Here is a 27890-nt window from a genome sequence, read left to right on the forward strand (position 1 = left end):
CCTGCAGCAGCATTGACCAATTGGTCTCTAGCGTGCCCGAACGTCAAGGGTCCTTTGCACCCGAAAGGCTTCAGCCATGAAGAGATGTTAAACCTAAGGTATGACGCAGGATAGGTAGGTAATGATGTGTGATTCACACGATCACTGAGGTTGAGTCACAGTCTATGAGTAAGAAACATGTTACTGAAAAAAAGAGCGCAGTGGGTTTATAGCAGAGTGTGTGTATGGGTGTGTGTGTTGTAGAAGTTTTGAATTTCACTGAGTTGGGTATCTTGTATCAATAATTGCAGCAATACCATGGGTCGGTCTTGCCTAGCTTCACACCTGTGCCTTCTTATCACATACATCTTCATGTTTTGCTTCCGACTCCTCGGATTCACCTTCTTCCTTATACTCTAGCACAATCCTCCTCACCTCGAAGACAACCTCGACGGCAATGAGAATGATGATGATCCACTCTAGCCTTGTGCTGTGCTGCTCACTCGACATCTCTCGTAACACGCTGGCAATCTCTTGCGCGTAGTCCATTTTCTGATTCAACGTTCGGATTCGGACATTGACGTCCAATGCCCGCCCGACCTGTTCGTAGTACCCTTCCAGGCCCAGTTCAGATCGGCTATCCCAGAAGATGTCCGGAAGGGAGTCTGTGAGCTCCGAGTAGTGGTTAAGCCTTGCGCGAAGGCTCAAAAGCTCGCCTGTCTTCTGCAAGATGAACTTTCTGCTCAGTGGCAGGCCCGAGCCTTTCGACAAAACTGAAGGGATCTTCCTGGTGCTCTCAAAATATGCCGTCAGTGCGCTTTCCAGCACTGCAAGTTTTGTGCTCCTGGCCAATCCGGAGGAGAACGCAATCTTGGCGAGAGTCGTGTCGAGTCTGTCGCCGTCTCGTTGCTCGAGCTTCGTCCCCAACACCACAACATCGCCCTTCATGCCGCTCGTCTCCCTGTTCGGGTCAGAAACGTACTCTAGGTCCTCAACTTCCCGGAGGGCTGGCTTCAACGGCGTTTCGGCAGCACTCAACAGCTGCTTCGTGACGACGTCAGGAGGCAAAGCCCACGTGACAATTGTCCCGGAGGGAAACACAAAGATGTCTCCGCCATTGACGGCTCGGGCGTGGACCACCTCGCTCGCTTCGAAGCCACTCTGATCCGGATCAATGTCGAATCCGTGCGCCCGAAGGATATCCAATACTGCACCCATGTCGAAAGCCTCGGCGACGCATACAGCACTGATCAGCGTTGAGGCATGCGCATCCGCCGACTCTGCCGGTGCGACTTCTGTGCCTCGCTGTGCAGGTCGTTGAGCTATGATCGCTACTCGGCGAAGCGAGTTCTTTGCGCCTGCGGAACGGGCGGCTTTGCGCTTGGAGACCGCAGACAAGATGGATTCATCGTTTTCGTGCTTCGAATGCGTCGCCGAGGGTTCGCCGGTGTTCTGGGTAAGGTAGACGTTGGAGGTGAAGAAAGTGCGCTTGCGAGGCAGACTTGCGGGGGTCGTGATGTGTAAATACCGCTGTGGACGAGGAGTAAATCGGGCAGTGTGCAGGCCACGACTGAGTGACGACGCTATCTTGAGCTGACAGGGGCGCATATTGTGAAACTTCGAGTGCCATCGAATAGCTACATTGATCGAAGGAAAAAAAAATAAAAGAAAGGGTCTATGACTACAGGTAGAACATAAATTTGTTTCGCAACTGCAACAGTGCAGCCGTTGCTTGCCGAACGGCCTTCTTTCTTATCGGCCAGCTGGAGCTCCCTTATCGCACGTGATGTGATACGGCGGAAAGTTTCCCGCGTTCGCGACATACCGAGCCGCTTTTTTTTATTGAACGATCGTCAAGTTCCCTCAACTGCACACAAAACATTCTCAATCCTGGGCATCTGAGGTTTTGCTAGCGAAGATGGAGCAATGCGGCTGCCGCTCATTTCTAGATCACACACTTCTGTTCTGACCAGGAGCCGGTGGGTGTTTGCTCCTAACTGGCGTGTAGTAAGTATATTATCCGATTCAGAAGCTCTCCATCCTCAGCTCTAATAAGGGCCTCCCCTCGACTAGTTCTCGCAGCGCCATGAATATCTGTCTCGTCAGGCTGTAGTCCTTGCTCAAAATCTATCAACCTGGCAAACACCTGGAGTGGCCAGTTCCAACTCGGCATCGTATCAGCAATCCAAATCGTCGAAGCTCCCCGGTGCCGAACCGAAATCACACTCGAACAAGCGCCTTATCAAATACCGCAAGAGACTCCTTGACAAATACCGCAAGAGACTCCTTGTCAAACACCGCACGAGACTCTTTTTCAAATACCGCAGGAGACTTCCTTTTAAGTACCGCAAGAGACTCCTTGTCAAATACCGCAGGAGACTCTTTGTCAAATACCGCAGGAGACTCCCTTTTAAGTACCGCAAGAGACTCCTTGTCAAATCCCCCCACAGACTCCTTGTCGACGCTTTGGACCTCTATCGCGATCACGATACCGCTCTCTCCTCCGAGTTTTCCGATACCGCTCTCTCCTCCGTGTTCAAGCTTGCCAGACTAAGGATTCTTGCGCTGGACAAGAGCACCCAGCTCATCGTCGTCACAGCGCAAAGGATCCTTCGCGAGGTACCACAATTGGATCCAAGAATTGGAGACCTGCTATGCAGCAATGTGGAATGGCAGGCCAAGCTGCACTACTTGGCGAGAAGAGGTGTCACAGTGGGTGACATATCCTATTGGGCTTGGACTCTTGTTCCGCAAGACCCGGACAAGAGAGTGGCCAGGTTTATGAGCAAACCGTGCCATAAACCACTATTTGTGCTGAGCCATCTTCTTCGCAAAAACGCACGCTTGAGTCCTGATTCTTTTGAAAAACTCCTGAAATACTACAGAGAATGGTTTTCGAGTCAACAAACAGGGCGTGATGTTGCGAAGACTTTCGGCCGGTACTTCGTAATGGCCCCTGTGAATTTCCTCGGGCTGGCTAAGACCATCTGCTTCCATGCAAGCAGACTTCGGCCCGCTGCCTTACCAGAGATCGCAGACCTGTCCGTGGCATACATCAAGAGTATACCACAACGCTGTCGGCATCCAGGCAAGGCATATAAGTTTCAATGTGAGGTGTTTAACGGTGTCCTACAAGCTGTTTCACTTCCAGCAGAAAGCTCGCCATACAACCAAGCCTCGCAAAATTGGAGAGCAGTTACTATTCTGCTCTCGCTGTCGTCCAGCTTGGAGCGTCCCCTCATCATCGAGCAAGAAAGTTATCGGGCAATCAGGCAAGTTCTGCTTGCGTTACCGAAGACAGCTTCAGAACGGGACACGGCTGGCGCTCTTTCCAGCTCATGGCCCCCTTATCGAATATTGCGAGACGGCATGGAAGAAATGGCGGACACGCAAGAGTATTTAAGCAGAGTTGTCAAAGCTGGCTTCATGATGCAAGAGAGCGGTTACAGCAAGAAGGAAATCGATGTGGCCACAGACGTGTTAGGAGGCATGGCTCCCGACGGATCGCCAACAATTCAAACGAGGGCTAATTTCCCGCGCCATCTGCATGCGGAGCAACGAGTGTGGGCGGCGTTGGTTCGGGCAACTCGAAACGCCCAAGAAGCCTGGGCAGCATTCAAAAATCCTCCTGAATCCGGAATGAGGCCAACGTTTGAAGTGTACTGGGAGTTGATATTGAAGCTTGCAGCACGACAAGCCGATCCTCGCCACCGCAATCTTCCCGGGGATGGGAGAGAAGTCTTCCCTTTTGATGACAGAAACTTGAGCGACTTTGAGAAAGCGCGAATCAGTCCGCCCAGCATCCCACAGTTGATAAAGCAGATGGCCAACGCTGGTGTGGCCATCGGCGAAGGGCCCTTGGCTTGGTTGCTTAGACGGGCTCCTGACGTCGGGACTGCTCTGAAGTATATCAACCACAGCAGCGTACACAAAGCACTCAAGGCCTCTCTCAGGAAGCGCTTGAAAGGATGCCGGAGGCCTGTGAAAACTGTACCGACCAGGCACTTTCGACCCATCAACTTACATTTCGAAATTCTCCATGCAACTGTCGACTTCCTTTGCCGTATACAGCCCAATCGAACGGCAAACACACCTGACTATGTCCACAAATACAAATTCTACCCCATCCATCACGCTTATTGGCTCGCGCAAACCGGACAGAATCTTGCCCTTGCTTCTGATCGGCCACCGTTGGAGTTAATCATGCGTGCTCTGGGCAGGCCGAACATCATGATTAGCAAGGATGACCCACAAGCTAACAACATTAAGGTTTTGAAGATGGCCCTCAGAGTCTTGGAGGAGGCCGAGAGACGTCACGCGCTCACCTTAGACATGCTCGATTCATTTGCCCAAGCAGTACGTAAGGTGGTTTACTCAAGCCTTTCCATGTTACTTTCCACTTCGGCGATACTTCCTGGGGACGAGGAGTTCATGTCACTCTATCGAGCGCAGAACACAGAGCTGGCGTTGCCAAACGGGCCCAACGTCTTCCGGAGACCAGATGCGGCCGATAACGTTGATGGTTCTCGGCGACAAATACTCACGCCGGTTTCCGATGCCCAGCAAGAGCGGAAAAATCTTCAGAAACCCTACGAGGTCGTCCGAAAAGCATTGGAGAGATTGAAAGCTGCCTGGAGAGTTCTGTCGACCAAGGCCTCAGCACACCCTCCTTTCGCCAACTGGCGCGTGACGGAAATGCATATATATAATTACATGCGTACACTCGTAGCTGTCGGTGATCTGGAGGAGGCGGTGCTGCTTCTGTGCTGGACTGTGCGGGACTGGGCTCCCGTCGCTGCCGCTAATTTGACTCCTGGAAAAGTCGGGCGTCTGTCTAAGGCAGTCATCGTCTTCCGGGCGTTTGCGGAGCCCTTGCTTGACAAAAGGGCAGTGGCGTCTTTGCGCGAGGAGATTGAAACGAATAGAGAGCAGGGAGGGCCTGTGCGCTGGCCGACCGACCAAGAGGTAGAAGAGTACGTACAGGGTGATAACTGGGGCAACCACCGATACTTGCACGAAGTGGTCAAGTTCTCAGCGTCTCGAAGCAAAAGCATCGGCTGTCGGGAGCTCGGAAAAGATAAAGATGTTGACTAAGAGCTGGGGGGGGGGGGTTGTTTGTAGGATAAGGCCATGATATGGTATCAGGGTTGAGGAGGTCTTGGCACCGTGTATAAACAAAAGGCATAAAGAGGGTCGTTATAAACCAGGACCAATTCCCAGTAGCGCACAAAAGCAAGTTCACTTATGTACAATAGTCCCGTGGGCGACGACGAGCTGAAAACAGCAAGCAGTATGCGGTCATTAATTAGGAACGACAAACCCAGCGATATGTTCAAGTTCTTGATGGAACGAACCTAAGCCACTCCAGACCAGACTGCCTGTCCCTACAACTTTACTTTTTCCGAGCAACCAACGCTGCGCATGTGCCCTGAATGCCTCCAAAGTTCTGAGCTATCATCAAACCCCTTCATACTCCTTATCACTGAAGAGTGATGAACTGTCCTGCTGTGCCGGCAAACGTGGATTCTTCAGCCGTCTCTCGCTGGATCACGGCCGACTCAACCCTTCGCCCTGCCCGCAATAAGTGGCTGGTGGGGCAGTTCAGCTCACGGTGTTCCTGTTTCGCTTCTCCAGTTCCGACAACTGATCCTCCTTCCTTCGCTTCTTCGGAACTGGAGCCGTAGGTCGTGGGACTGGAAGAATTGCGATGTTCAAATCCAAAGGTGTATAAACAACAATTAATGAAACACACGAAACCTTTGTTTTCTTTGTTGAGAAAAACACGGCTTACTTACTGGAAAACCTCAATACAGCCTATAAGTTCTATAGATGGGTGTTACCAAGCCTGGCCCTTTTCCATCTCGTCACTTAGGACATTAATTGCAGTGTGCCTGGTATTCATGCAACAGAGCTACACTTCTTTATCCTATCATTATGCCATCCTGTTCCTTTCTTTTCCTAAGAGGATGGGCTTCTCTTGAGGCTGCCACGCACCACTCGGTATTCGAACCTGTCCGCTGTTGTTTGCTTCATTTCTCTGTCCCGCTGACGATCCCTCTCCGCCTGGGCCCAGAACTCATCCCGGACGAAGCCCTGGGCCCGCATGTCTGAGATCTCTTCTTGTGCCCGCACAAGTTCTCGCCTAGTCTCGGCGAGAGCTTCGAAGGCTGCTTCCATTACGTCGAGAGCAAGCCGTGGGTGTTTTAGCATGGTTGGTTTCAAACGGTCTTGAAAGCGTCTGTCGACAAGAGAGTTCTCTGAAATCACCCCAGCGATTCTATTGAGGTACATGTCGAATTGGGCATGCTGGCAGCACGTGCTGTAAAGTTCATCGACCATGCCGGGGAAATCGACGTGGTGTGTGTAATACTCTGCTGAGAAACGCAACGCCGAAGCCGCCTCCTCGTACATGGTGAAGATCTCAAGCTCGTGGGCCAGTTTGAGGGCCCGGAGGGAGTAGAAGAGCGGTTGAGGGATGTCGTGAAGGTCTCGCTCGCTTTCGCCTCGCTTCCGCGTCGCCGGCTGCGACTCAGCCTCGTACTCACCGGAGTAGAGAAAGTGGAGGACGGCGCCGAACGGGATTGGATCGTATTCGAGGTGTGCAAATTCGACGCCGTCTGAACCCTTTTTCTACCTGGTGTCAGCCATGAGATGAGACAAATGAGTGGGATGAACATACAATGGGAGCGATGGTGGCCAGGTCTCTTATCTTCACACACTGCGTGAAGACAATGTTTTTATGCACCGAAAACTTCTTCTCGACTCCATCCGAATCGGTGCAAATGAGATGAAAGTCGGCAAATGCGCCGCTCTCAAGAAGGAAGGTCAAGTTGAGGCAGCCCATTGTGTCGGTCGTCTGAAAATTGGTCGGAGAAAAAATGAGATTGAAAGGAGAAGGTAGCTGTCCAGCAGCCAGCTTAGATGGGTCGAGGAAAATAGATTGTAGCTGAAGCCTTGACTGAAGAGAATACAGGTTGCAGATGGCTGGCAACTGTTCCGGTTGAAAAGGAGACCAGAAGAGGAGATTTGAAGGGTAATAGAGTAGAAGGAGGTTCAGAAGATTAGGAAAGGCCAGAGATCAAGAAGTGAATGTTGGAGACCAAGGGGTGAATGTCGGAGATCAAGAAGTGAATTTGATCCACAGAAGGAACGGCCTGCAAGGTCCCTCGCAACTTCAGATCACATTCACTAGATACACAGCAACCAGGTACCTAAGAGGAAAGAACCCAAAAAGGATGGGAGAAGGTTGGACGAAGAACTTCAAGGTTCGGATGGAATCAAATAACGGAAGGAAGCAACAGGTAGTAAGGTATTTTGTTGCTTGTGGAAGTTACTGGGCTACGTAGCCAATCTCAACTCGGGAAACCCTCTGGTGCTTTTTGCTTATGTAGGTGAGAGCCTAAGGCTCAGGAGAATCCCATCGTAAATGTTGCGTTCCTTCGGAGGCTGCCTACAAGCCAACGAGGCAAGCCCATAGTTCCCATGAACTTCTCGGTGTCTCTTGCCGCCAAGGTTACAAACTCTGATTGTGCCATTCGTGCAAAACACACGAGACGAACGATTTGACTTCGTAAGTCCATGGCTAAAGAGATAAGCCATCTCTGTTCCGTATTGGGCGTTTAGGGCGGTGTTCCTCACTTCCAACTTCATTGATATTTCCCACCTCATTATCTCTATACGCCGCTTCAAAAGCCCGAAACTCGAACCCCTAGCACGGACCCGGCCTCAACGCAAATGCCACGGCTGGAATCATATTTCTGGTTCCCCGATGCGTTGCGGCGCCGTCACTGTCTCCCCTCAAAGATGTTAGTTATCCTTGGGCTAGATGTCTACGCGACTCCTGACGGGGGGCCAGGACACCTTCGCTTGGTCACGAAACCCTATCTTGTTCGCGGAGGAAAATTAAGCGGCAAAGAAGCTGGCCGGAGCAAGGAAACAAATGGTTGGAAGACCTGGAACGCTGATGCAGTATCAAGCTGCCGTGCCATCATCTTTGCCGGGGTGATTGACACTGTCCGGCGCAACGCGCCTGAGGCTAGTTTTGAGATCCAAATATAGAGCAAGTACACAGCGTAGGCGCCTTGATTAATGACTTGGTCGTTTACGTGGTCTGGGTGTTGCCTCTGGCTCCTTCAATTGAGACTCATGGCATACGAGGACGAACGTGCTAGTAGTACCACCTACATAGCCAGCGATACAAAGGGCTTGCCATGTTGTCCAAATAGAGCCTTTGCCCCCCCTCCTGCATGGTGCGAACTAAACGCAACGTTGAAACTTACGGCGTCTCTCGGTCTGAGTGCTGTCGTTGAAATGAACTTCGCAACTCCCCTAATTCTGATTCCTGAAAAGGAGTAAGTGGGTGGGGAGGGGAGGTCTATTTATCTCGAAAATCGGCCGAACCCTGCCTGGAAGAAGCTACTCTACGGAATCCCGGGTTTAAGCTCCAACGCCGGGTCATTGGAAGACAGAATTCAGATGAGACAAACGAAGCGAGGGTCTGGACCCTGAAGGGAAGCTGCCGTGTGTAGAGGTCTTTAAGGTACCGAAACATGACGGGTTGTCAGCAAACCCTCAGATCACAGGGGATCGAGTTGGTTGACCAGCTCACTCGCACTGGCACCAGGCACAAACGGATGCGCACAACTCCTTGACGTAAATTTCGTTGTTTCTGATTAAGATGCAAAGTGCTTAGCTCTTAGCTCACCTCAGCCCACTCTATACACTGGAGCCAAACCCTTTTCTTCCTCGTCGAGGTAGGCGCAAAAAGACAGCAACCACCATGGACTACCTATCCCCTCCCCTGACTGACGCAAGTTGCAGAACCTCTGTGCATGGGAACAGAAAAGCAAAGAGAAAAAGAAAAGGAAAAAAAAAAACCCCGTTCGTATGATGCAGCAACGACATCAATTGTGCTGAGCCACCATCTCGACACCCAGAAATACGCCCTTCGGGCGATCATCTATGAGCTATCACGCTCCTCCAAAAATTCTAGTAACACAAGAGCCAGAACGCCAACATCAGGCATACTGTATAGACCCGAACCGGATCTGGGTTGTAGCGGCATCCTACTTTGCCTTTCCGTCCAGCATGAAAAAGGCTAACTCGTCTCGAATGGTACAACAATCCGCCTGCCCGGGTTGGAGACGCAACTAGAAGAAAAGGGCCCTGTCTGACCAACTCCGAAATGACATCGCTCCCTTGCTATTCAGACACCGTTGAGAGAAATCGAAATCGAAATCGACATTTTGCGAACGAGAGTTCAGGAAGACTAATGCGAGAGTGTATGGGTTTCTATCAAACCCGCACAGATCGATTACTGTGGGTGCTGCATAGTTCAAGATGGAGGTATGGCATCAGGCGAAGCCCTGACGCTGTTGGGCGCCCTAGCCCCTCCCGCGATTCCTTGCAGCCCCGAGACAAGGTGTGACACCGTTGGCAACCGAAAAGGGTTCACAGACTGCTAAGCTGGCTTCCTTTGCTGTTGGGGTATAACCGGTATGGGCACTGGCGTCACTTTGTGAGGAATTGGTGGGGTGCCATTGGTTGCCTTCCCTGCATTCCCTACAGGACTCTGCGGTTTCGGGGTACCGCCTGCAGCCATGCGGGCTCTCATGCTCGCATTGTAGGGAGATCCTTGGGAGCTGGGGTCATCGCCGGGCATCGCGCCCTCCTGCGTCCCTTGTATCTTGGTCCCAAAGGCAGCACTCGTTTGTTGCGCTGCGGCTCGGTATCTTGCTTGTTCTGCATGCAAGCGTTGCTGATCTGCTCTCGCGACGGCTGCATTGTATCCAGGTGTTAGAGAGTTTAAGGGTTGCTGAGGGAGGTGACTACCATTCGCGTATTGCTGACGATTGATTGGGGGAGTGCCAGGCATGGTTTGGTGAGGAGTCGAACCATAGTACCGTGGCTGCTGGTGCGGTGTCGGCGACGATTGATATTGAGCAGCTGGGATCTGGGGCGACATGGTTCGTTGCTGCATGTTGGAACCATTGGCATAGTAACCACCGTAACCCTGAGACGGCGTAGTCGGCTGCTGCTGGAAAGACTGCTGGTACGGTTGCTGGAAACGCGCGTTGGGCGTGCCGTGCTGCGGTGTTCCTGGATAGCCCGGGTACTGCGGAGGCCTCTGTTGAGATCCATATTGGACCCCTTGGTGTCCGTATGGCGTCTGGGCCTTTCCGACATGTTGTGCATAATTAGTGTATCCGTTAGTAGGCCGGTAGTTGCCTGGCTGGCCAGGGCGTGGCTGTGGTGTATGAGACATCTGGTGGGGCACGCCGCCGGGCCGCGGAACAGAGCCCTGCTGCGGGGGCATTGCCGGTTGCTGACCCGGTCGGTAATAATTTGTAGGCGCAATCGATGGCGTCCGTGTGGGGGTGCCGTACTGACCGGAGCCGTATTGGGTTCCGTATGGCGTGGATGCGCTAGGCGTGCGGTGCGGGGCAGGTCGGTTCGTAGGTGCGGCGGTAGCCACGCTTTGCTGCTGACGCATACGAGCTTGTGAGGCGGCGTCGTCCTCCATTACGCCCTTGTATTGATCTGTGCGAATCTCGAGCTTGGTGCTGATGAGAAGCTGTTCAAGTTGATCACCATTGAGCTTAGCCACCGCGTAAGGAGGCAGAGTGTTGATGATCAGACTCAGTTGTGCTTTGAGTGCCTCGTATGTCGCAGTCTCCTCTTCCGTCGGTGTCGAGACAGCACCATGAGACAGCAGGTCGCCATTGACAGGGTCGCCCGCGTAGCGGTTCTGGGATGATGGTAGCGTAAGGTTGCGGATGCGCTGGTACGATAGCAGTGTCTCAATCATGTCAGTGACCTCGTCGAGGAGGTCATCAACCTCCTTGTCAGCGAGATCCTTGCCCTTGGGCTTAGCTAGAACATCGTTCATGTCTTGCAGGGCTGGATCCACCAGCCACTCATCCCACTTCTCAATTGCCTCGTTGACGAACTCTTCATCAACCTGTCCAGTTACAGCCTCTTTCTCGACAGGCTTCTCGATAGTCTTTTCATCGTCGATTTCCTGCAATTCAGACTCAATCATTCGGTTGAAGTTCCGCTGGCCAGTGAGCTGCCAGTACATGCGGCCGGCATGGCTGGACGGAACGACAGACCCCGAGTCATCCCTGCAGGGCGCGAAGCTGGAAAAGGCGCTACGGAATAGCGATTCCATCTCGTTGACCTCCGTTTCAGTCGACGAGGGCCTATGGCCAGCCAAGCTTTGTGCCCGTTCACGTTGTTTCGTCTTGGTCTTGGCTGATGGTGCTGCGTTGGTGTAGTCCAAGTAGTAACCGACCGCCAACTTCTTGCTTGAGTACGAATCATTGAAGTACTTTGACTTTTGCGCCGGCTCGGGATGGTAAAACCCGAGAACGTTCCCCTTGGCCGCTGGCTTCGGTTGTTTCGGCGGTTGCAGCGGAGGAAGGGGCCGGCTAGAAGAGAAAAGGTCACCAAGTGTCGGCGCTCTCTCCACTTGTCGCGACGGAACGATATAAGAAGTAGACACCCCAGGTGGTAGGTCAAAGGTAGAAGCTGTTGCAGCGGAATCCTCCTTGCCCGACGCCTTCTTCGGCAAACTCGAAAAGAGTTGCTTGCCATGAGGGGCATTGCCGAAAACCGTCAGGACAGCATTGTCCATGGCGGATTCCACATCCGGTTTGGTGTTGGTGATATTGACAGCGCTGCGCGGGTAGGATATCTCACGCCGGAGCAGGTCCATAGCCTTGTCCTTAAACTTTTTGGTTTGTGCTACAGCAACGCCATCGATGTTATTGTTCACGGCGTCGTCGTCGGCATTGGCGGATTGGAGTTCTCGTAGTTGATCCTTGACAGCTTCAACAAGATCTGCGGCGAGTTCGTCGACATGCGAGTAGGCGTCGCGGGTGACCTTGTCGGCGATGGTAGCTGCGCTTTCGGCGGACTTTTGACGTTTCGCATCGGGCTGCTCAGACTCGGGCTCAGGAAGACGACGCTTCAGGATTGATGGACTTGCATCGAAACTGGGAGCCATCAGTCAGTACAAGCCTGCTCTGGAGGCGATGACAGAGGAGGTATGCGCAGAAAACGCGGCGATCATACCTGCTCAGGACAGTGAAGTAGTCCTTGATGAGGGGCTTGTGGTCCTCCTTTGGCAATTTGCCGTCGACTTCCATCTTCTCAGGTTCGTCGGGGCTGATCTCCTGGCCATCGTCGTCGGTGTCGCGCTTCCTCTTGACAGGGACAACCGGTTGGGGGGACTCAGCGTGGTCCGGTCCAGGGATGCCGTTTGCCTGGACCGAATCCGACTGCGCCATTGTGAAAAGCGTGGTCGTGGGTTGTGAATGATGATTTCGTTATCGGTCGGAATTATCGCGGAGCTAAGTGCGTGCTGGCGTTCGTGACCGTCGATGTTGCGCGGAGTGACGGGGGTGGCAGGTAGCAGCCCAGTGGAGGGCGGATTGTCGCGACGCGCGAGGTTCGTCGGTCGGTCGTCTTGGTGGAACTCCAAACCTGGAAACCCTTTTTTTCGTCAAGTATCGCGTAGCCAGGCGTTCGAGGAAGCCTTTTCATCCAAGAACACGCTTAAAGGCAAGCAACGTGACCTAGAAACTGACCAGGGTCCATCAAAGTCGCCGTTTTATGATTTTTTTTTGCCTTGCAAGCGCTCTTGGAGCAATTCCCTGGGTGTTGTTGGGAGGCTGCGACTGGGAGAGTGTGCACCTACCTGTCTTGTTCGAAAACTAAGATGGCGCTGGATGATGGTCGTACTTCATTGGTCAGATTAAGTGGGTCGTTTCACGTGATGGCATGGGACTGAGGCACTTGGTACCCACGGGTGCCTCGCTGATACATCTTGTCGGTCGGGGAACACCACATGAAATGGTTTGAAGCTGGAGTTGCGTCAAACACATAGAACCTAGCTTTGATGAATCCTTGGTAATAAATAACCCAAGAAGAGAGCTCTATAGTGAGAGCCATGGGGATCTGAAATCGGACCACTAACGCGGTCGAGGTGTACAACTTGCAAAAGTATGCAGATAGCACGGCAGCCCCAACCGGTCTCCATTTGACCAGCTCCGTCTCTCAGGTTCACATCCTTCAGCCTCGAAACATTAACATTGCGAAAGGCGAGGAGCGGCGCGAGCTTTACATCTCACACAACTCACGTTAAAAAATAGACATTCATCGCATAAAATGCTACTAGTGGTATTCTCGCACCGGTGTCCAGACTAACTACCTAAGTAGATATATTACAGCCGCCCCGAGTATGAACCTTCAAGTAATCGACGTGTTCTCAAGAAATTTGGTTGTGAGCAGGCATTTATTTCTTAGCCTTGGCCAGACCAACGGCGTTCTTGCCGAGGTGGTAAACAGAGTACCACCGGCGGAGGAAGGCGTCTCCCAGAATAACGAGAGGGCCGACCGGCTCGGGGAAGTCCATGCCCTGGAAGGTGGAGATGCAGCTTCCAGAGACTTCCAGGACATAGTCGTAGGCGGAGATGCTGAAGTTGTAACCAGCAAGGGTGAAGGTGATGTCGGGGAGCTCGTCACGCTTGGAGCACTCAACAGAGTACTGGCCGTTGTAGCCCTTCTTGGCACCAATCTCCTTGTTGAGAAGCTCAGCAAGAGCGGAGGGGAGAACGTTGAGGGAGGTGCCAGTGTCGAGGATGGCACCGTGACCCTCGAGGTCAGCGGTCTCGTCGCCGAGGGAGATGGCATCGAGGTCAACCTCCCAGTAAGCCTTGCGGCGGAGAGGAATGTAGGTGACCTTACCCTCGTAGTGGGACTCATCAAGGCCACCAAACGTGGCCTCGCTCTCATCACCGTCCTCGTTGGTGTCGCCAAGGTAGAAGGCAAAGACGGGCTCGTCGATGGCCTTCTGGTTAACAAGGTTGTAGAAGGGGGGAACAATCTTGTTGACGGAAATAGTATCATAGCCAAGACCAAGAATGCCGTCGAAACGGCCGAAGGCAAAGGCCAGGCCAGGCTCACTGGTGGCCTCGGCGAAGTCCTGCTTCTTGATCTTGAGGTCGCCGATGGATACGTCATCCTGGGAGACGAAGCCAGTCAAGCTGCCAGATCCGTAGTGAATCTCGAAAGAAGAGCCGTTGGACTTGTAGGTAGAAGAGGCTGACGAGTCGTACTTGGTGTGCAAGTAGCAGGCTATGCTGCCACACTGCTGGGAAGGCACCCACAAGTTTGAGCTTCCAGTATCCAGAACAACCTTGAAGGTCTGGGGAGGGGTTCCGATCTGAATCTCAGAGAAGTCTGAGTTGAAGTGTTAGATTGCCACATAGTTCGATAAGATGCGAGGAGGGTTAGGGGCTTTACATACACTGGGCATTCATGAAGTTGCTAACAGGCACGGGGTGTTCGCCGTCGGTCTGAATGGGCTTCTGGTTGAACATGGCATCGGCATGGTGATTGGGACGAGTGCCCATGTACTTCTGGCCCAGCTGTCTGACCTGGTGCTCGATGGGGACAGCGTTCTGCGATAATGATAGTCAGCATACGCGGCGATGGAGATGCAATGTGAACGGCAAACGTACCAGTTGCTCCTCAATAGGAACCTTCTTGAGCTTCAGCTTGTGGACTTCGGCCTGGGCCGCGCCCAGCAACACGGCCGCGGTGAGGAGAGTGCTCTTCATCGTGGCTATCGACCTCGATTACCCTGTTTACGATGTGTGTTCAACGTCCTGCGTCTTCGTCGTACTGGTGATACTGGGGGGATGGCGGGATGGGACGGATGGGGAGGTGGGTGATGATGTGTTGACGGGGGAGGATGAGGCAGCTGGGGCGGCGTCGGTATCTATTAAGTAGGGACCTCCTAATACCACCATGCGTGCCCCGTGACGGCACCTGCCACTCGCCTCCGCAAGGAACGAGGGACCATGACGTGCACCCGATAGGCGCTCGCACCTTAGGTGTCAATGTGCCTATCAAAGCCGGGGGTTACTTGCCAAGGACCCACTTATCTGCTGGCTGGACGACCGACAGCGTGCAACTATTGGAACCCCGGGACTGCCAGAGCTCCGAACAGCTCTCACACACTCGCAGGGTGTTGAGGCAGCCAGGACGGAGCTTGCGTGTCTGATCGCGTGTCCCGGCTGCCTTCCCCAATCCCAATCTGGCTGCGTTTCGCGTTCCTTCTGCAGCTCTGGGATGCACTGTCCGATTGCCACAGGCGTTGACGAGCTGCACGCCGATAAAGATGATTGCCATTGTATTTGCTGGACATGGCGGAACAAAGTGGGTTATAAGACAGATACACTAATAAGCAAGATCCTTTTGCTCCTCTGCGATTGAGGTATTAGTGCTGCGCTTAGCTACCTACCTACCTAGGTATGTAGTTAGGTTCCTTATAGATACCCAGGTACCTAACACGGGTCCCCTAACGGACCTTAGCTTATTTCGAAAAGGTACTGGGTTCCTGATGGACTCCCGCGGGACTGTCTGCCAACGGATGTGCCTGGAAGCTAAGGTATCTGCATGCATTCGTCTACGCCTTAATACCTGAGGCCGCAATATTTCGCTTCGGAGCTCGGGTAGGTAATCAGCTCAGATGACTCAGCATGGAGATTTAGCTCCTTCGTGCTGAGGTCCTCCAGGTTCTCATAGCGCCAATCGCGCTTTGACCTTGAAGGAATGCGTCCACTACATGGCCATACGCACATAGTGGCAGTGACAGTTGCAACTCTGCACTTCAACTCAGAGTTGGTAATGTCTATGTATCTAGCCAGTATGGTGTCTAGATCCTACCCGCTGCACAAGAATTGAAAAAGACAGACAACAAGCAGTATCTAGGGTCGCAGTCAATCACTAGTGAGCCTATCAGGATTTGTGCGAAATGAGCATTGAGAACTGCAACGAGGTAGGGAAGGTACCTTGCACCGTTCGCCGACATCGCACACCCCGCTATGCGAACCCTCCCAGTTGTAGTATAGGTTTTCAACTGATGGTTTTTGCGCCTCAAGACTTGCCTTGAGCACCGGACACATTGGGCGGGGAAATTCAGAATTGATGCCGTGTAGGGTTTTCCGATTATTGGCTTCAAATATGTCCTGTCTACTACGATAGGTAGGCAGCTCTGGAGCTCTGTCTTGGTGTTCCTCTCTCATGCTAGCACTCCCTTCCATGCAACCGGAGACTGGAAATCTTCGCCATTGCGAAGAGGGCGCGGGTTGAGGAATATTTTGCGTGTGCAGTTCACATTTCATCAGTGGGTTCATCGTCATCACCATCGTCATTGCCATCGCCTGTTGTCGTCGCCATCGCCATGACCCTGAAGCACAGTGCCCGACTCAGACGAAGTCAAAATTGAACCTAATAAGACAATTGAGGGGCACGAGTATCCCAACGGTCATGACTCCCATTCCTCCGGCTCTCGTACAGCGGAAATGCCAACCGTTGGCTCGATGACTCGTGGGACCGTTCCAGAACCGGAGTCGAGGAACCCACCGGATGTGAGGTGAGGGATACAATGCGCGCTCTTTCAGCGTCTGCACACATTCCACCATGTCCACTACAGCTTACTGCTCCCTCTCTCCCTCTCTCAGCACTGTCCCCGGTCCCTCCGGTCCCTGTTGAGGGGCATTCGTCGCCCAGCTTGACCCCGCCAATCACACCCCGCCACCCCACCGCTTCGACGTGAGGATGCGGCCATCCAATTTTTTTCTTCCCTTTCAAGCTTTTTTTTCTCTCCCTTCTTAAGCTTGCTGGCTTCCCTTTTTCTTTCCTTCTCCTGCTCTTACTTCTTCACTGTCATTGTTTGCGTGAATTGTTTTCTCTTTCCCCCACTTCCTCTCACCGCATCTCGCAACACCATAATTCGCAATGGCTACCAATGGTTCTACCTACTCTCTCCCCGTCTCCCACAAGGAGGTATGTTCAACTGTTCTACCCCTCCGGCCCTCGATAATGTTTTGTATGCTGACTCACTCGACTAGATGTTGGAGAGGTCCCTCATCGACTCCGACCCTGAGGTCGCCGAGATCATGGTATGTTGCTCTGTCAATGCCTCGAATGTGGACACGAACAATGGTCTAACCAATTCCTACAGAAGGATGAGATCAAGCGCCAGCGCGAGTCCATTATTCTCATCGCCTCCGAGAACGTTACCTCCCGTGCCGTCTTTGACGCTCTTGGCTCCCCCATGTCCAACAAGTACTCTGAGGGCCAGCCCGGTGCCAGATACTACGGTGGCAACGAGCACATCGACCAGATTGAGATCCTCTGCCAGAACCGTGCCCTCAAGGCCTTCAACCTTGACCCCTCCAAATGGGGTGTCAACGTTCAGTGCTTGTCCGGCAGCCCTGCCAACCTTCAGGTCTACCAGGCCATCATGCCCGTCCACGGCCGACTCATGGGTCTGGACCTCCCCCACGGTGGCCACTTGTCCCACGGCTACCAGACCCCCCAGAAGAAGTGAGTTCTCGGGAATGCTTGTCACAGCTCCAATTTGGATGGCATATGCTGACGTTTGACCTCTTCAAAGGATCTCTGCCATCTCTACTTACTTCGAGACCATGCCCTACCGCGTCAACCTGGAGACTGGCATCATCGACTACGACCAGCTCGAGAAGAACGCCCAGCTCTTCCGCCCCAAGGTCCTCGTCGCCGGTACATCCGCCTACTGCCGTCTGATCGACTACGCTCGCATGCGCAAGATCGCCGACTCCGTCGGTGCCTACCTCGTCGTTGACATGGCCCACATCTCCGGTCTCATCGCTGCCGGTGTCATCCCCTCTCCCTTTGAGCACGCCGACATCGTCACCACCACCACCCACAAGTCCCTCCGTGGTCCCCGTGGCGCCATGATTTTCTTCCGCAAGGGCGTCCGCTCCGTTGACGCCAAGACCGGCAAGGAGACCCTCTACGACCTCGAGAACCCCATCAACTTTTCCGTCTTCCCCGGCCACCAGGGTGGCCCCCACAACCACACCATCACCGCTCTGGCCGTTGCCCTGAAGCAGGCCGCCAGCCCCGACTTCAAGGCCTACCAGCAGAAGGTCATTGACAACGCCAAGGCCCTCGAGAACAAGTTCAAGGCCCTCGGTCACAAGCTCGTTGCCGACGGCACCGACTCCCACATGGTCCTCCTCGACCTCCGTCAGTTCAACCTCGACGGTGCCCGCGTCGAGGCCGTCCTTGAGCAGATCAACATCACCTGCAACAAGAACGCCATTCCTGGTGACAAGAGCGCTCTTACCCCCTGCGGTCTCCGCATCGGCACCCCCGCCATGACTTCCCGTGGATTCGGCGAGGCCGACTTCGAGCGCGTCGCCGCCTACATCGACGAGTCCATCAAGATCTGCAAAGAGGTCCAGGGCTCCCTTCCCAAGGAGGCCAACAAGCTCAAGGACTTCAAGGCCACCGTTGCCGGCGGCCAGGTTGCCAAGATCAACGACCTCCGCAAGGAGGTTGCTGCCTGGAGCGCCAGCTTCCCCCTCCCTGTTGAGGGCTGGCGTGTCGACGCTGGCATCTAAAGTACATGTGCCAGCGATCAGCAAGTCACGTATGCCAGGGAGCGTCGTGGCGTTTGTGTAAGGGAGAATACGGATTATACCACATTGGGCCATGACAATGGCCCAGTTCAACAAACAATGGTTAAGGGATCAAGGGCGGGGCGGCTCAAAGGGTTTTAAGGGATGGTCGCGCATGACATTTAACATGGTTCATGAGCGAAAAGGGAAAAAAAGGTGGCCTTCAAGACGAGGGCACCTTGTTGCATCATTTTTTTTTCTTCTTACAGGCGTTGATTTGAAGCGGAAATATACTAAACCACTAGGGGGTAAAATAAAATCACTGGAGGCGGAGGAGTTGGGGTGGCGTTCTCAACTTCGGCACTTTTTAGGGTAGCAAGACTGCTTCAACCGCGGCCGAGCGTTCAATGCAATCAACACGACATTGACGAACAACTGTCTATGAATGACTCGTTTTGGTATATTTCTCTGAATTCATCTCTTCTATGTTTACTGCCCCCTTCTCTCCCCCCGCTTTGGCTTTGGGTTAATGTTTGACAAGGCCGCCAGCGTAGTGCGGCACTTGAGACGTCGAAGCACCATTGTGTAAGCTGATAGGTCCAAAAGCAACCCAAGATAGGTAGGTGAAGACGATGGCTCCAAGGAGCATGGGCAGGCCCAGACCAAGTAGCGCTCTTTTTCTATTCGATTTGTTCTCTCACCTCGGTATGAGGCGCATTGTGCCCTGATTTGAACACTTTTGAGGCTTTCACAACCTGGGACAAGCATTGATTGACAGCCCAAGTCCACAACTCGCAATTCTCATTGTGCGAACCCTTTCGAGGACATAAAAGAAGTCCAACAACATGTTTGTAGCGTCGACCGTACGCCTCAGCTGCGCACAATGACTTTGTCACTGCGAGGCGCAAAGGGTTGTGAGGCTGCCTTGTCCTCACGCAGTTGAAAGGCGTGTTGATTCTTGTTCTTTCGCAGCAAGCTTGTATCTGTGCCAAATGTAGCCCCCTGAGGTTGGTCTATATACCCCGAATCTGTCCCACAGCTGTGCAGGTTTTTTTTCTTCCATCAACATCACCATCGCAAACACATTCAGCCAGGACAATTATCAACAATTGTATACTGTCTATACTAGGCAACCTAGCCGTTTTAGTCAACACCGCCTGATACCATCCATCGCTTTTTGTAAGTGTCCAACCGCACCAACCTTGACTGACGAGACCAGTTCCTCACACCTCACACCGAATAACCGATTTTTCACAATTTGTAAGTCCAGTTCGGTGTGCTGCAAAAAGCTGCCAAAATGGTAAAGGTAAGAGCTTCCCTCGTATCTGCCATTGTCGCCCTCGCCCACGTCAGCTCCGTGACCCCCTTCTGCGTCCCCCCGTTCCCAAACAACACCAACGGCACAAACACAACCGTTCAGACCTCCCAATCCCCCGGTCCCTTTCCCACTACGGCTCTTGGTCGGCCCCCGGCCACGTACGATGTGCCAGGAAGACTTCCCGGCCCCCCAGCCCTAGCCTCCCTTAGCTCCGCCCACGAACTCGAGTCCGAGGGCCCCTCCTTCTACCGCGGCAGCCAGCGCTGGCACAAGCAGATCTGCGGCATGTCATCCTTCGCCGGCTTCACTAGCGCCACGTCGGCCCTGACCGCGGACTGCCTCGCCCTCGCCGACGACGCCGCTGAGGCAGGCCACCTGTGGTACGCAAAGGGCTTCGCCGACAACACGACGGTCCTCGAGTTGCGCAACCACGGCACGTGCAGCTTCGGCATCCGCCCGCCATACGCAGACGACATGTACGGGATCGTCTCCGGGTGGTACGTCGGCGGCGTGGATGTCGCCGAGGTCGTCCGCACCGCCGTCCGGGACTACGACGCCGGCGGGCTGGTGGGCGCGACCGGCGTAATGCACTGCACAATCAGCAGCGCGGCCAACGTCGACGTGCAGTGGGCCATCTTTGGGCCCGGCGAGCAGGCCGAGGCCGGGTGGTGGATGGCGCCGCCCGTCCCCTCGTCGGCTGGGACCAAGGCATCTGTTGGCAGGGCTGTGTTTTCGGCCGTTGCCGCCTTTTGGCTGCCCGTTCTCTGGTATGTTGTGAGTTGAGATAAGCCCGAAACAGAGGGCAAACAAGAGCTTGGGTGAGTTCGTGTAAGATGGGTAACGTGTCGATTGAAAACAATACTCAAATGGCAACCCCTGTATAGTACTGGGTAGGCTGTTGAACGGGCCTTGTGCTGCATATTCTCAATACTAGTGACTGTCCCAATAATCTCTCTCAATGTGTGCATTCGCGATTCAACCATGTGAGTGACGGGAGTGCAAGACTCGGGGAGGGGGGGGGGGTGATGGGAAGCCAATTACTTGTGCCGTTGGCTGGGCTCTCTTGTCGATGTCGTCAAACCAAACCAAAAATTAGATTTTCTGTGTAATGCTGTTTGCTGCTTAAACGACCTTGAGGGTAGCCATTTCCGTCACTTCGAGACGACCTGCGTCGGTAAAAGTCACCAGACCCGACCGCCTGGATGTGACACGCACACTTGTGCACCCGCGAAGGAGATTTTGGTCTGATTTTTTTAGTGCAACTGTAACCTCACTCGAGCCGTGGACTGCAGGATAGAAGGCTACCTATGAGTTACGTTGATCACCGCAAACTTTACAGGGGTCTATGAGCGTCGTCGATGCCACTCATGATTCGAGTTTTCCGAGACGCCGTCTACGCAAGTACCTCGGGATAGTCGTTCTGACATGACCACATCAGTATGGCTTCTCCAAGTTGCCACGCCTCCCAACTGAGACGGCTCAGGGCGCGTATACATGCTGTGGACGACCCGCCCTTAGTTAGGCCTCATGCCATGTCAAACTCTGTTGGAAGAGAGGTCGTTCCGTTTATTGGAATCACCAAACATGTTCGCCCGACACGAGTCTCCGTTGCAGCGTGAAAACTGAAGCCGTCGCTCGAAAGGGTCTTTTCATGTTTACTCAAGCCGACGGAAGTGAACGGATATCGGGAATGGCAACATGGGCGATGAGGTTTCAGTTGAGGGTTCCGGTGATGATGTCTCCAACGCTGATGTTGACATGTTGTCTCTCCAGCTTCAGCCGCAAGGGAAGTTGCATGTTACCTGACCACGAAACCCTTGAACCGTGTTGGACCATGACTGACTGTTGGCGGTGGGCAAAGTGCCGATGGCGGAAACAGCAGCCGAAGACGAGGTTCGATCGGCAAGGTTTGTGCACAGCAGACGTACGAACGCCAACGTCAAGGCGACGGTGCGGAAAGGCGGTCTAGAGGAGGCGTGTAAGTCTCAGTGCTTGTGCGCCTTTCTTCCGGGGAAAGATAGCGAATTGACGGCGTCGTCGATCGGTTTCGGTGGCGGCCGTTAGGGGATCGTGCTGTACTGAGTCAAGACGGCGTCACGGACTCACGGCACCGGAGCGGGACCCACTTATTGAGATCAGCTGCCGCGCCTTCATCGTATCGTGTTATCGGGCCGGCTGCTTCTCGACGAAGATAGGAGAATGATGCGACCAGGCTCTGGCTGCTAGGATCGCATTCGTCAGTCTCGAGAGTCCGTATACAGTCGTTTTAGCGGGGGGGGAAGAAGATGTCGTCGACACGCTAATAGCTAGGTGCATTAGACCGTGTTACTTGTACTAGCGTGTCCTTCCCCGCTCATGTACGAAGTAATAGAAGGAGAATTTCCAGAAGCGGCAGTTGCGACGCCCCATCCCATGCTGTGGCCGCTTTTAGGGGGTGATCAAAGTTTTGTGTAAAGAGACAGTGGCTTGCTTGCGTTAGGCTCGTTACCTTATCTTGACGTGAGGTGTGTGTTACTCCATCCAAGGAGACTTTTCAAACTTGGAGCAAACAACACGTCTCTTTCTCTCTCGAGTAACCACGTCAGGTCAGGTCAACCCATGCGCCCCGAGTGAGGCTTCTGTATCTTTGCATTTTGCTCGGCGTCAACAGCACAGCACATTACCACGATCAAGGTATATGAAGTCGCAATGAGTCAGCTGTTGTGTATTTGCCCCTCCCCGCCGATGCCGGGGCGCGTTTGCTTACGTCACGTACACATTTCGTGCGGCTCCCTTGCCATCTTCACCGAAGTAAGAGATGAGGCAGGGCAGTGCTTGTTTGCAGAGGCCAAATCACCGCGTGATGGGGCGCAAGGTGTTCTCGTATTGCTTTTTTTTCAACATGGCCTTGTGCACGGACGATAACAAGTGCTGAGAGGCGATGTTTATCTGTTCGTCCGGTCTGAAAGCCGACCTGTCATGTCAAATGTTGGACATTGGTAGTGCACTCACTAGGTATCTAGTTGATTTACCTTGGCCAATCACGGTCAACTCTGCCAAACCAGCAAATTGACGAGTGTCTCTCGGGTTGGTGCGGGAAGGATGGACAAGAACATAAAACAGAAGTAGTCATGTCAGAGACCCAACATCGGTGGCGCCTTTTGGTGTTTCGGGGACGGCAAAGGCGTTCGCAATGGAGGAGGGTGTCTGTCTGTCTGTCTGTCTGTCTGGCCCCGGCTCCCAAGTTGATGTCCTCACCCTAAACGATACGTCATCTGTGGAAATCTATTTACCCTGATGATACGTATCCGTGCAGTCGAGTGCTGCACGTGTAATGTGGGAAAGGAAGGCGGGTGAGGCATTGTTACATCGTTAGTGGAGGGGAGGCCACAGATGATGTGCCGTGGGTGCGCGGGCAGCGAGCGGACAGGCCCGCTACCTAACACTAATCAGCACCAGGGCACCAATGGACCTTCGCTCTCGAGGCGCCTTCCCGAGGGAGAGAGAGAGAGAGAGAGAGAGCACCCTAACCCTATGCCTCCAAACCAGGTAGTCGCCCCTTGCAAAGCAGCAAGAGTACTTACTGGCTGCACTCTTACATTGAAAAGAAGCCAAGACAGTTCGGTTCATGCTGTCCGCCTGCAAAGTAACTCGGCGCCACTTTTCGCTCTTTTGCACGACGTACTTCCTTTCCCCCATTGGACGCCCACTTGCGCTGCCACAGTCCTCGAGCTGGCACTCGACTCGACTCTTCCCCTTCAAGGTCTGTCCGTCTGTCTGTCTTGCCTTGCGGTATCGTCTCCCCTCCGTCCTGCTTTTGTTTCCTGCCGGGTTAAGTTGGCGCTTCCGGCTCCGTCCTCAGGGTGTGTGACCAGTCCGGCCGGTGTGCGACACTCCATCACAAGGCCATCTGCGACGGGGGCGTTCCTCCTTTTCGAGTACTGCTTCCTAGCTTGTGCTTGTGCTTTTGCGCCTCACGCGTTAAGAACCAGGCAACGGACGCCATCTAAGCACCTCGACGCGCAACATCGAGCCGCCTCATCTTGGCTTCCGCTGCGGCTCTAATATGACTGTTCTTGTCCTCTCTAGCCGTACATATACCCCTACCCCTATCGATATAAAGACGTTCCATACAGGCCCCCCCCGTTACATTTAGAATTCTGACTCTCGTCTCCCCGAAACGCCCGCCTTGTTCGAATATAACTTTGTCAATCCCTGCAGAGAGTAAGCTGCGTTAGCTAGCGAGCGACGACTAAGCCTCTCTCTCTTTCTCTCTCTCTCTGCCCCCCCCAAGTCCCCCGCTGCTGGCTTGGCCTTGAGCAAGCAAGCATGGTAAGTGATTCGTTTGTCTTCTTCCTGTCACCGGCTTAACCTCGTGCGTAACGGCCCGCTCGTCACCATCTCTGCTGTCGTTTTGCCTGCTACTCCTTCTTCGTCTTCCCTCGTGTGCCATCTTGTTGTACTAGTAGTGCCCCAATAGAGACTTGCACCCTGCATCTTACTCCTGCCCTGTACATACTAACCACACATGTGTATACTCAGGGGTCCATCAACAAACACATTTCTCGCTACGAAATCACTGCTGTCTTCACTCATCCAGATGCCGTTGTCGACGTTGTTCTGGTTCACGGCCTCAACGGAGACCCCGAGAAGACATGGACATCTTCTGATGGCAAACGCGTCTTCTGGCCTGCCGATCTACTTCCCCAGTCCCTGGGAAAGACCCGCGCCAACATTCTGGTCTACGGCTACAACGCGGATGTCTACACAACAGGAAAAAGTAGTAAAAGTGCCAGCGACAACTTCATCTCCCAGCATGCTCAGACTCTGGTCACCAATCTCACCCTCTACCGCAAGAGCGAACGCACGTCCAACAACCCCATCATCTTCGTCGCGCATAGTCTAGGCGGTCTCCTTGTTAAGCGTGCCCTGCTTTACTCCAACGATGTCAGAGACAAGAACCAAGAGGACGCCAGGTCCATCTTCATCTCAACTTATGGAATCATCTTTCTAGGTACTCCCCACACTGGCTCAGACATGGCAACATGGGGGCTCGTCTTGCAGAAAATGGCAGATGCCGTAGCACCAAGAAAAGTGTTCGAAAGCGAATCCGTCCTCCTCAAGACGTTGAAAAAGGACAATGAAACGCTGGAAAACATCAACAATCACTTTCTCGATGTCTACCAGCGGTTTCAGATCCATATGGCTCACGAGAACCACAAGACAGATCTCAAAGGCACAAAGTGAGAGCATTTCTACTTACATCCACCTTGATTTGCCTCTGGGGAGGGTAAGGGGCTTGATGAGGCCTGATTGTCTCATCTCCCTTACTATCATGCCATCCTGCTTTCCTCTGTTTCATGTCTATGGCGTCGATCATCTCTGATTCCCGTTTTTCCAATCCATGTCTTCCTCAAATCCGCGATAAAAGGCCAACGTGATAGGCTGAACTAGTCAGTGATATTCTTTGGCTAATATGTACGATCTATCATAGGATGCTAGTGGTTGACGCCAAGTCAGCAAGTCCGCAACTGCCAGGCGTCACTTACTACGGCATCGAGGCTACCCATTCTGGCATGTGCAAGTTCAACAGCACCAGCGCGCCTGGATATAGAAATGTATCAACCGCCATTCGCGACTGGGCAGAAGAAGCCCCACCAGTGATCCGAACTCGCTGGGAGATTGAGATCGACGACAGGAGAGCGAGAGCCCAGTCAGAAGCAGCCGAGAGGATGCGTAGTTACAGAAGCCTTAGTAGCACATCTTCGCAAGGTACTTTCCCTCCATTTTCTTCGTCTGGAGCTCCCAAGTATTCTCAATCCTCGGCCTGGGACTCACCTGTATTTCCCCTTGTAGTCAAGGCCAAAGATCAGGGCTAAACCGTCCGGGAGAATGTGTGGGAGATCGATTCTAATAGTTTGGCAGATTTAAGTAAAGTCCTCTCAACACAAGCCTCATCGTCGACTGCTATTGCCGGCACTATGGGCTTTCCTCCATCTGCCTCGGTACCGGAATCGTATATGCCCCGCCCTATTTTTGTCCACCCTGACCGATTTCGGCCCAATTCGTTCTTCAAAGGGCGCCAGGAGGAGCTCCGTAGTCTCCACAAGGTGTTGACGGACGCCAAGAGACGATCAGAAGGCACTTCTGCCGTGCTGATCCAGGGCATCCCAGGGGCTGGAAAGACACACTTGGCTCGCCAGTATGTATTTAACCACAAAGACGATTATCCGGGTGGAATATACTGGATCAGATCGACCAGTCTGCAGGACATGGAGGATGGGTTTTGGCACATCGCGAAAACCGAGGCTATCAGGGGTATGGCTGCCCAAGAAGAAAAGAAGGACTTGTTGAACCCTCAAAAGATGGTCGAGATCGTTCGGAATTGGTTCAACGAGTCAGAAAGCTGGCTCCTGGTGTTCGACGGCATCCGTTTCGGCGACAATGCTGTGCTCGACTTCATTCCCGACAGACCAAACAGCAGCCTCATCTATACGTCGACAGAGCGCGCCGAGCCTGGTGCATATCGTCTGGATAATCCGAGCATCATGAAGCTAGGTCTTCTTCCGGTTCAAGACGCGCAGGAATTGTTGCTCGAAGAAATGGGAAAAAAACAGCCGTATACGACTGACGATCTCAGGCGGGCCCAAGACTTGGTGCAGCTGATGGGTCGTCTCCCCTTGATGATCCATGCTGCGGCATTGCAAATGAATGCAACACGAGAGCCCCTCGCCAAGTATCTGAAGTCGTTCAGAGACACACCGAGAGTAGGAATTCTTCCCGCGTACAAGACAATCCGAGACCAACTGCAAAAGAGAGGCGACGTTGCCGCTCTAAATCTCATATACATACTCTCTTTCTTCAGCCAGTCGATGCCAGTCGAGATGCTGGCACTTGGACTGAAGGCTCTCGATAAGCGCACACCGGTGAAGACGGAAACCACACGCCACAAGAAAAGCCTGACTCAAACTTTAGTCACGTTAATCAACTTTGCCCTCATTGAGCGAAACGAGACGGACGACATTCCTTCCTCCAGCTCACAATGCACTCGCCAAAGCGTCGAGCTCATACCCGAGCCCTTGGATACGCTCCGTGTGCACAGCATCGTACAGGCATTCTTCATGGAACTTCTTGCCGAGGAGCGGCAATTAGAATTCTGGTTAGAACGCGCTGTCCAAGTCTTCTGTCGATCACTCGATGAAGCCGATGCCAGAATGGGTACAGACCCCGATACCGGCTTGCCGGATGACTACCGTCAATACGTAAGACATGGAAAGAAGCTGATGGAGCATCTCGATCGTCACGGGCATTCTTCCAAGCATCAAAAAGCTAAGGAGCAACCTAATTCGCAACGGTAAGTTCGTTCCCACCCCTTAACTGCCTCTACTGCTGCTCATTAAACCTCTCTGTTGTCCTATCGCCCGTATGAGACTAACACTGGGACGCAGAGATAACCCAACAGACTTGGCTATGGCCAAAGCTGATCTCGAAAGACGTCTTACAAAACTTCCGAGAGAAATTGACGAGCTACAGAAAGCCGTATCAACAGATATCGTAGACGGCAACAAGACTGCCACGCACTCTTCTGTATTCGAACGCACGTGCAGCGTATCGTCGCAGTCAACAGAGGCTTCCAACGGCACGAACTTACCGAATCTTACTTATTCGGAGGATGTAGAGTGCGAGTCTCCGCTTCCCTTCGTTGACCCGAATCATTTTCACATGCCGTATCGTTCATTTCCGGAGGACAACGAACCCCGGGCCGAAGACGAAAGATCCGAGGATCGGACCATTACTCCGTATCCTCCGGATGTGGTAGAGGGGCCGAACCCACATTCTTCCGAGTCGGAGTGGACCGTTGTTTCCAGGCACCGCTCTGTGAAGAAACGAGAGCAGCGACGCTATCGTGATCGTGGGGGTGCATGGAGAGAGACTACCGCAACGGCTAACGATCCACGCGTAAGTATCAGTCGGGAGTCCGCCCGCGGTCTCATCACTCCACCTCAATCTTCTAGGGGTGGAAGGCCCCCCAGCCGTTCAAGAGTGACAGCCATGAGCGAGGCCGAGACTGAGCTCATGCACATAAAGAAAAGCTCCCCTCCTCCACCTCGAGGTGGTGGTCAAATCTACAACAGGGGTCGAAGCTCTAGCACAGC

General features: G+C 53.3%; 8 protein-coding genes across 8 annotated transcripts; 4 read left to right on the forward strand and 4 right to left on the reverse strand.

Annotated features, from left to right (window-relative positions):
* Positions 1-153: 153 nt before the first annotated feature.
* LY79DRAFT_562120 (uncharacterized protein) lies at positions 154-1724 on the reverse strand. Its single transcript, XM_060558445.1, has one exon. The coding sequence runs from the start codon at positions 1585-1587 to the stop codon at positions 319-321; it is 1269 nt and encodes a 422-aa protein (XP_060411269.1). The 5' UTR covers positions 1588-1724; the 3' UTR covers positions 154-318.
* A 117-nt stretch (positions 1725-1841) lies between these two features.
* LY79DRAFT_562122 (uncharacterized protein) lies at positions 1842-5367 on the forward strand. Its single transcript, XM_060558446.1, has 2 exons — positions 1842-1986; positions 2053-5367. Exons 1-2 carry the CDS (start codon positions 1906-1908, stop codon positions 5071-5073), a joined length of 3102 nt encoding a protein of 1033 aa, XP_060411270.1. The 5' UTR covers positions 1842-1905; the 3' UTR covers positions 5074-5367.
* A 419-nt stretch (positions 5368-5786) lies between these two features.
* LY79DRAFT_312106 (uncharacterized protein) lies at positions 5787-6888 on the reverse strand. The gene is made up of 2 exons (XM_060552349.1): positions 6659-6888; positions 5787-6609 (listed from the first exon to the last, which is right to left on the reverse strand). The coding sequence occupies exons 1-2, from the start codon at positions 6821-6823 to the stop codon at positions 5938-5940; spliced, it is 837 nt and encodes a 278-aa protein (XP_060411271.1). The 5' UTR covers positions 6824-6888; the 3' UTR covers positions 5787-5937.
* Positions 6889-9439: 2551 nt separating this feature from the next.
* On the reverse strand, positions 9440-12269 carry LY79DRAFT_521283 (uncharacterized protein; the record flags this gene model as incomplete). Its single annotated transcript, XM_060555334.1, has 2 exons — positions 9440-11975; positions 12055-12269. The coding sequence occupies 2 exons, from the start codon at positions 12267-12269 to the stop codon at positions 9440-9442; spliced, it is 2751 nt and encodes a 916-aa protein (XP_060411272.1).
* A 554-nt stretch (positions 12270-12823) lies between these two features.
* LY79DRAFT_562127 (eukaryotic aspartyl protease) lies at positions 12824-14742 on the reverse strand. The gene is made up of 3 exons (XM_060558447.1): positions 14505-14742; positions 14291-14444; positions 12824-14223 (listed from the first exon to the last, which is right to left on the reverse strand). Exons 1-3 carry the CDS (start codon positions 14601-14603, stop codon positions 13277-13279), a joined length of 1200 nt encoding a protein of 399 aa, XP_060411273.1. The 5' UTR covers positions 14604-14742; the 3' UTR covers positions 12824-13276.
* Positions 14743-16788: 2046 nt separating this feature from the next.
* On the forward strand, positions 16789-18440 carry LY79DRAFT_592338 (serine hydroxymethyltransferase; the record flags this gene model as incomplete). The annotated part of the gene is made up of 4 exons (XM_060561408.1): positions 16789-16836; positions 16902-16952; positions 17015-17379; positions 17450-18440. The coding sequence occupies 4 exons, from the start codon at positions 16789-16791 to the stop codon at positions 18438-18440; spliced, it is 1455 nt and encodes a 484-aa protein (XP_060411274.1).
* Positions 18441-19734: 1294 nt separating this feature from the next.
* LY79DRAFT_521202 (putative necrosis-inducing factor-domain-containing protein) lies at positions 19735-20538 on the forward strand (the record flags this gene model as incomplete). The annotated part of the gene is made up of 1 exon (XM_060555325.1): positions 19735-20538. The coding sequence occupies one exon, from the start codon at positions 19735-19737 to the stop codon at positions 20536-20538; it is 804 nt and encodes a 267-aa protein (XP_060411275.1).
* A 2730-nt stretch (positions 20539-23268) lies between these two features.
* Positions 23269-27806, forward strand: LY79DRAFT_592340 (lipa and NB-ARC domain-containing protein; the record flags this gene model as incomplete). The annotated part of the gene is made up of 6 exons (XM_060561409.1): positions 23269-23415; positions 24277-24977; positions 25229-25470; positions 25660-27088; positions 27183-27693; positions 27750-27806. 6 exons carry the CDS (start codon positions 23269-23271, stop codon positions 27804-27806), a joined length of 3087 nt encoding a protein of 1028 aa, XP_060411276.1.
* Positions 27807-27890: the final 84 nt, after the last annotated feature.

The sequence above is a fragment of the Colletotrichum navitas genome, assembly GCF_030913465.1.
Source record: "Colletotrichum navitas strain CBS 125086 chromosome Unknown LY79scaffold_57, whole genome shotgun sequence".
Taxonomy (NCBI): Eukaryota; Fungi; Ascomycota; class Sordariomycetes; order Glomerellales; family Glomerellaceae; genus Colletotrichum; species Colletotrichum navitas.

Coding starts and splice junctions, on each gene's coding strand:
- LY79DRAFT_562120 (XM_060558445.1), bottom strand. CDS start 1,587: ATGCGCCCCTGTCAGCTCAAGATAGCGTCGTCACTCAGTCGTGGCCTG.
- LY79DRAFT_562122 (XM_060558446.1), top strand. CDS start 1,906: ATGCGGCTGCCGCTCATTTCTAGATCACACACTTCTGTTCTGACCAGG. Junction 1,987..2,052: donor TTGCTCCTAACTGGCGTGTA/GTAAGTATATTA, acceptor CCCCTCGACTAG/TTCTCGCAGCGCCATGAATA.
- LY79DRAFT_312106 (XM_060552349.1), bottom strand. CDS start 6,823: ATGGGCTGCCTCAACTTGACCTTCCTTCTTGAGAGCGGCGCATTTGCC. Junction 6,610..6,658: donor TGGCCACCATCGCTCCCATT/GTATGTTCATCC, acceptor GACACCAGGTAG/AAAAAGGGTTCAGACGGCGT.
- LY79DRAFT_562127 (XM_060558447.1), bottom strand. CDS start 14,603: ATGAAGAGCACTCTCCTCACCGCGGCCGTGTTGCTGGGCGCGGCCCAG. Junction 14,445..14,504: donor TTCCTATTGAGGAGCAACTG/GTACGTTTGCCG, acceptor TCATTATCGCAG/AACGCTGTCCCCATCGAGCA. Junction 14,224..14,290: donor CAACTTCATGAATGCCCAGT/GTATGTAAAGCC, acceptor ACTTCAACTCAG/ACTTCTCTGAGATTCAGATC.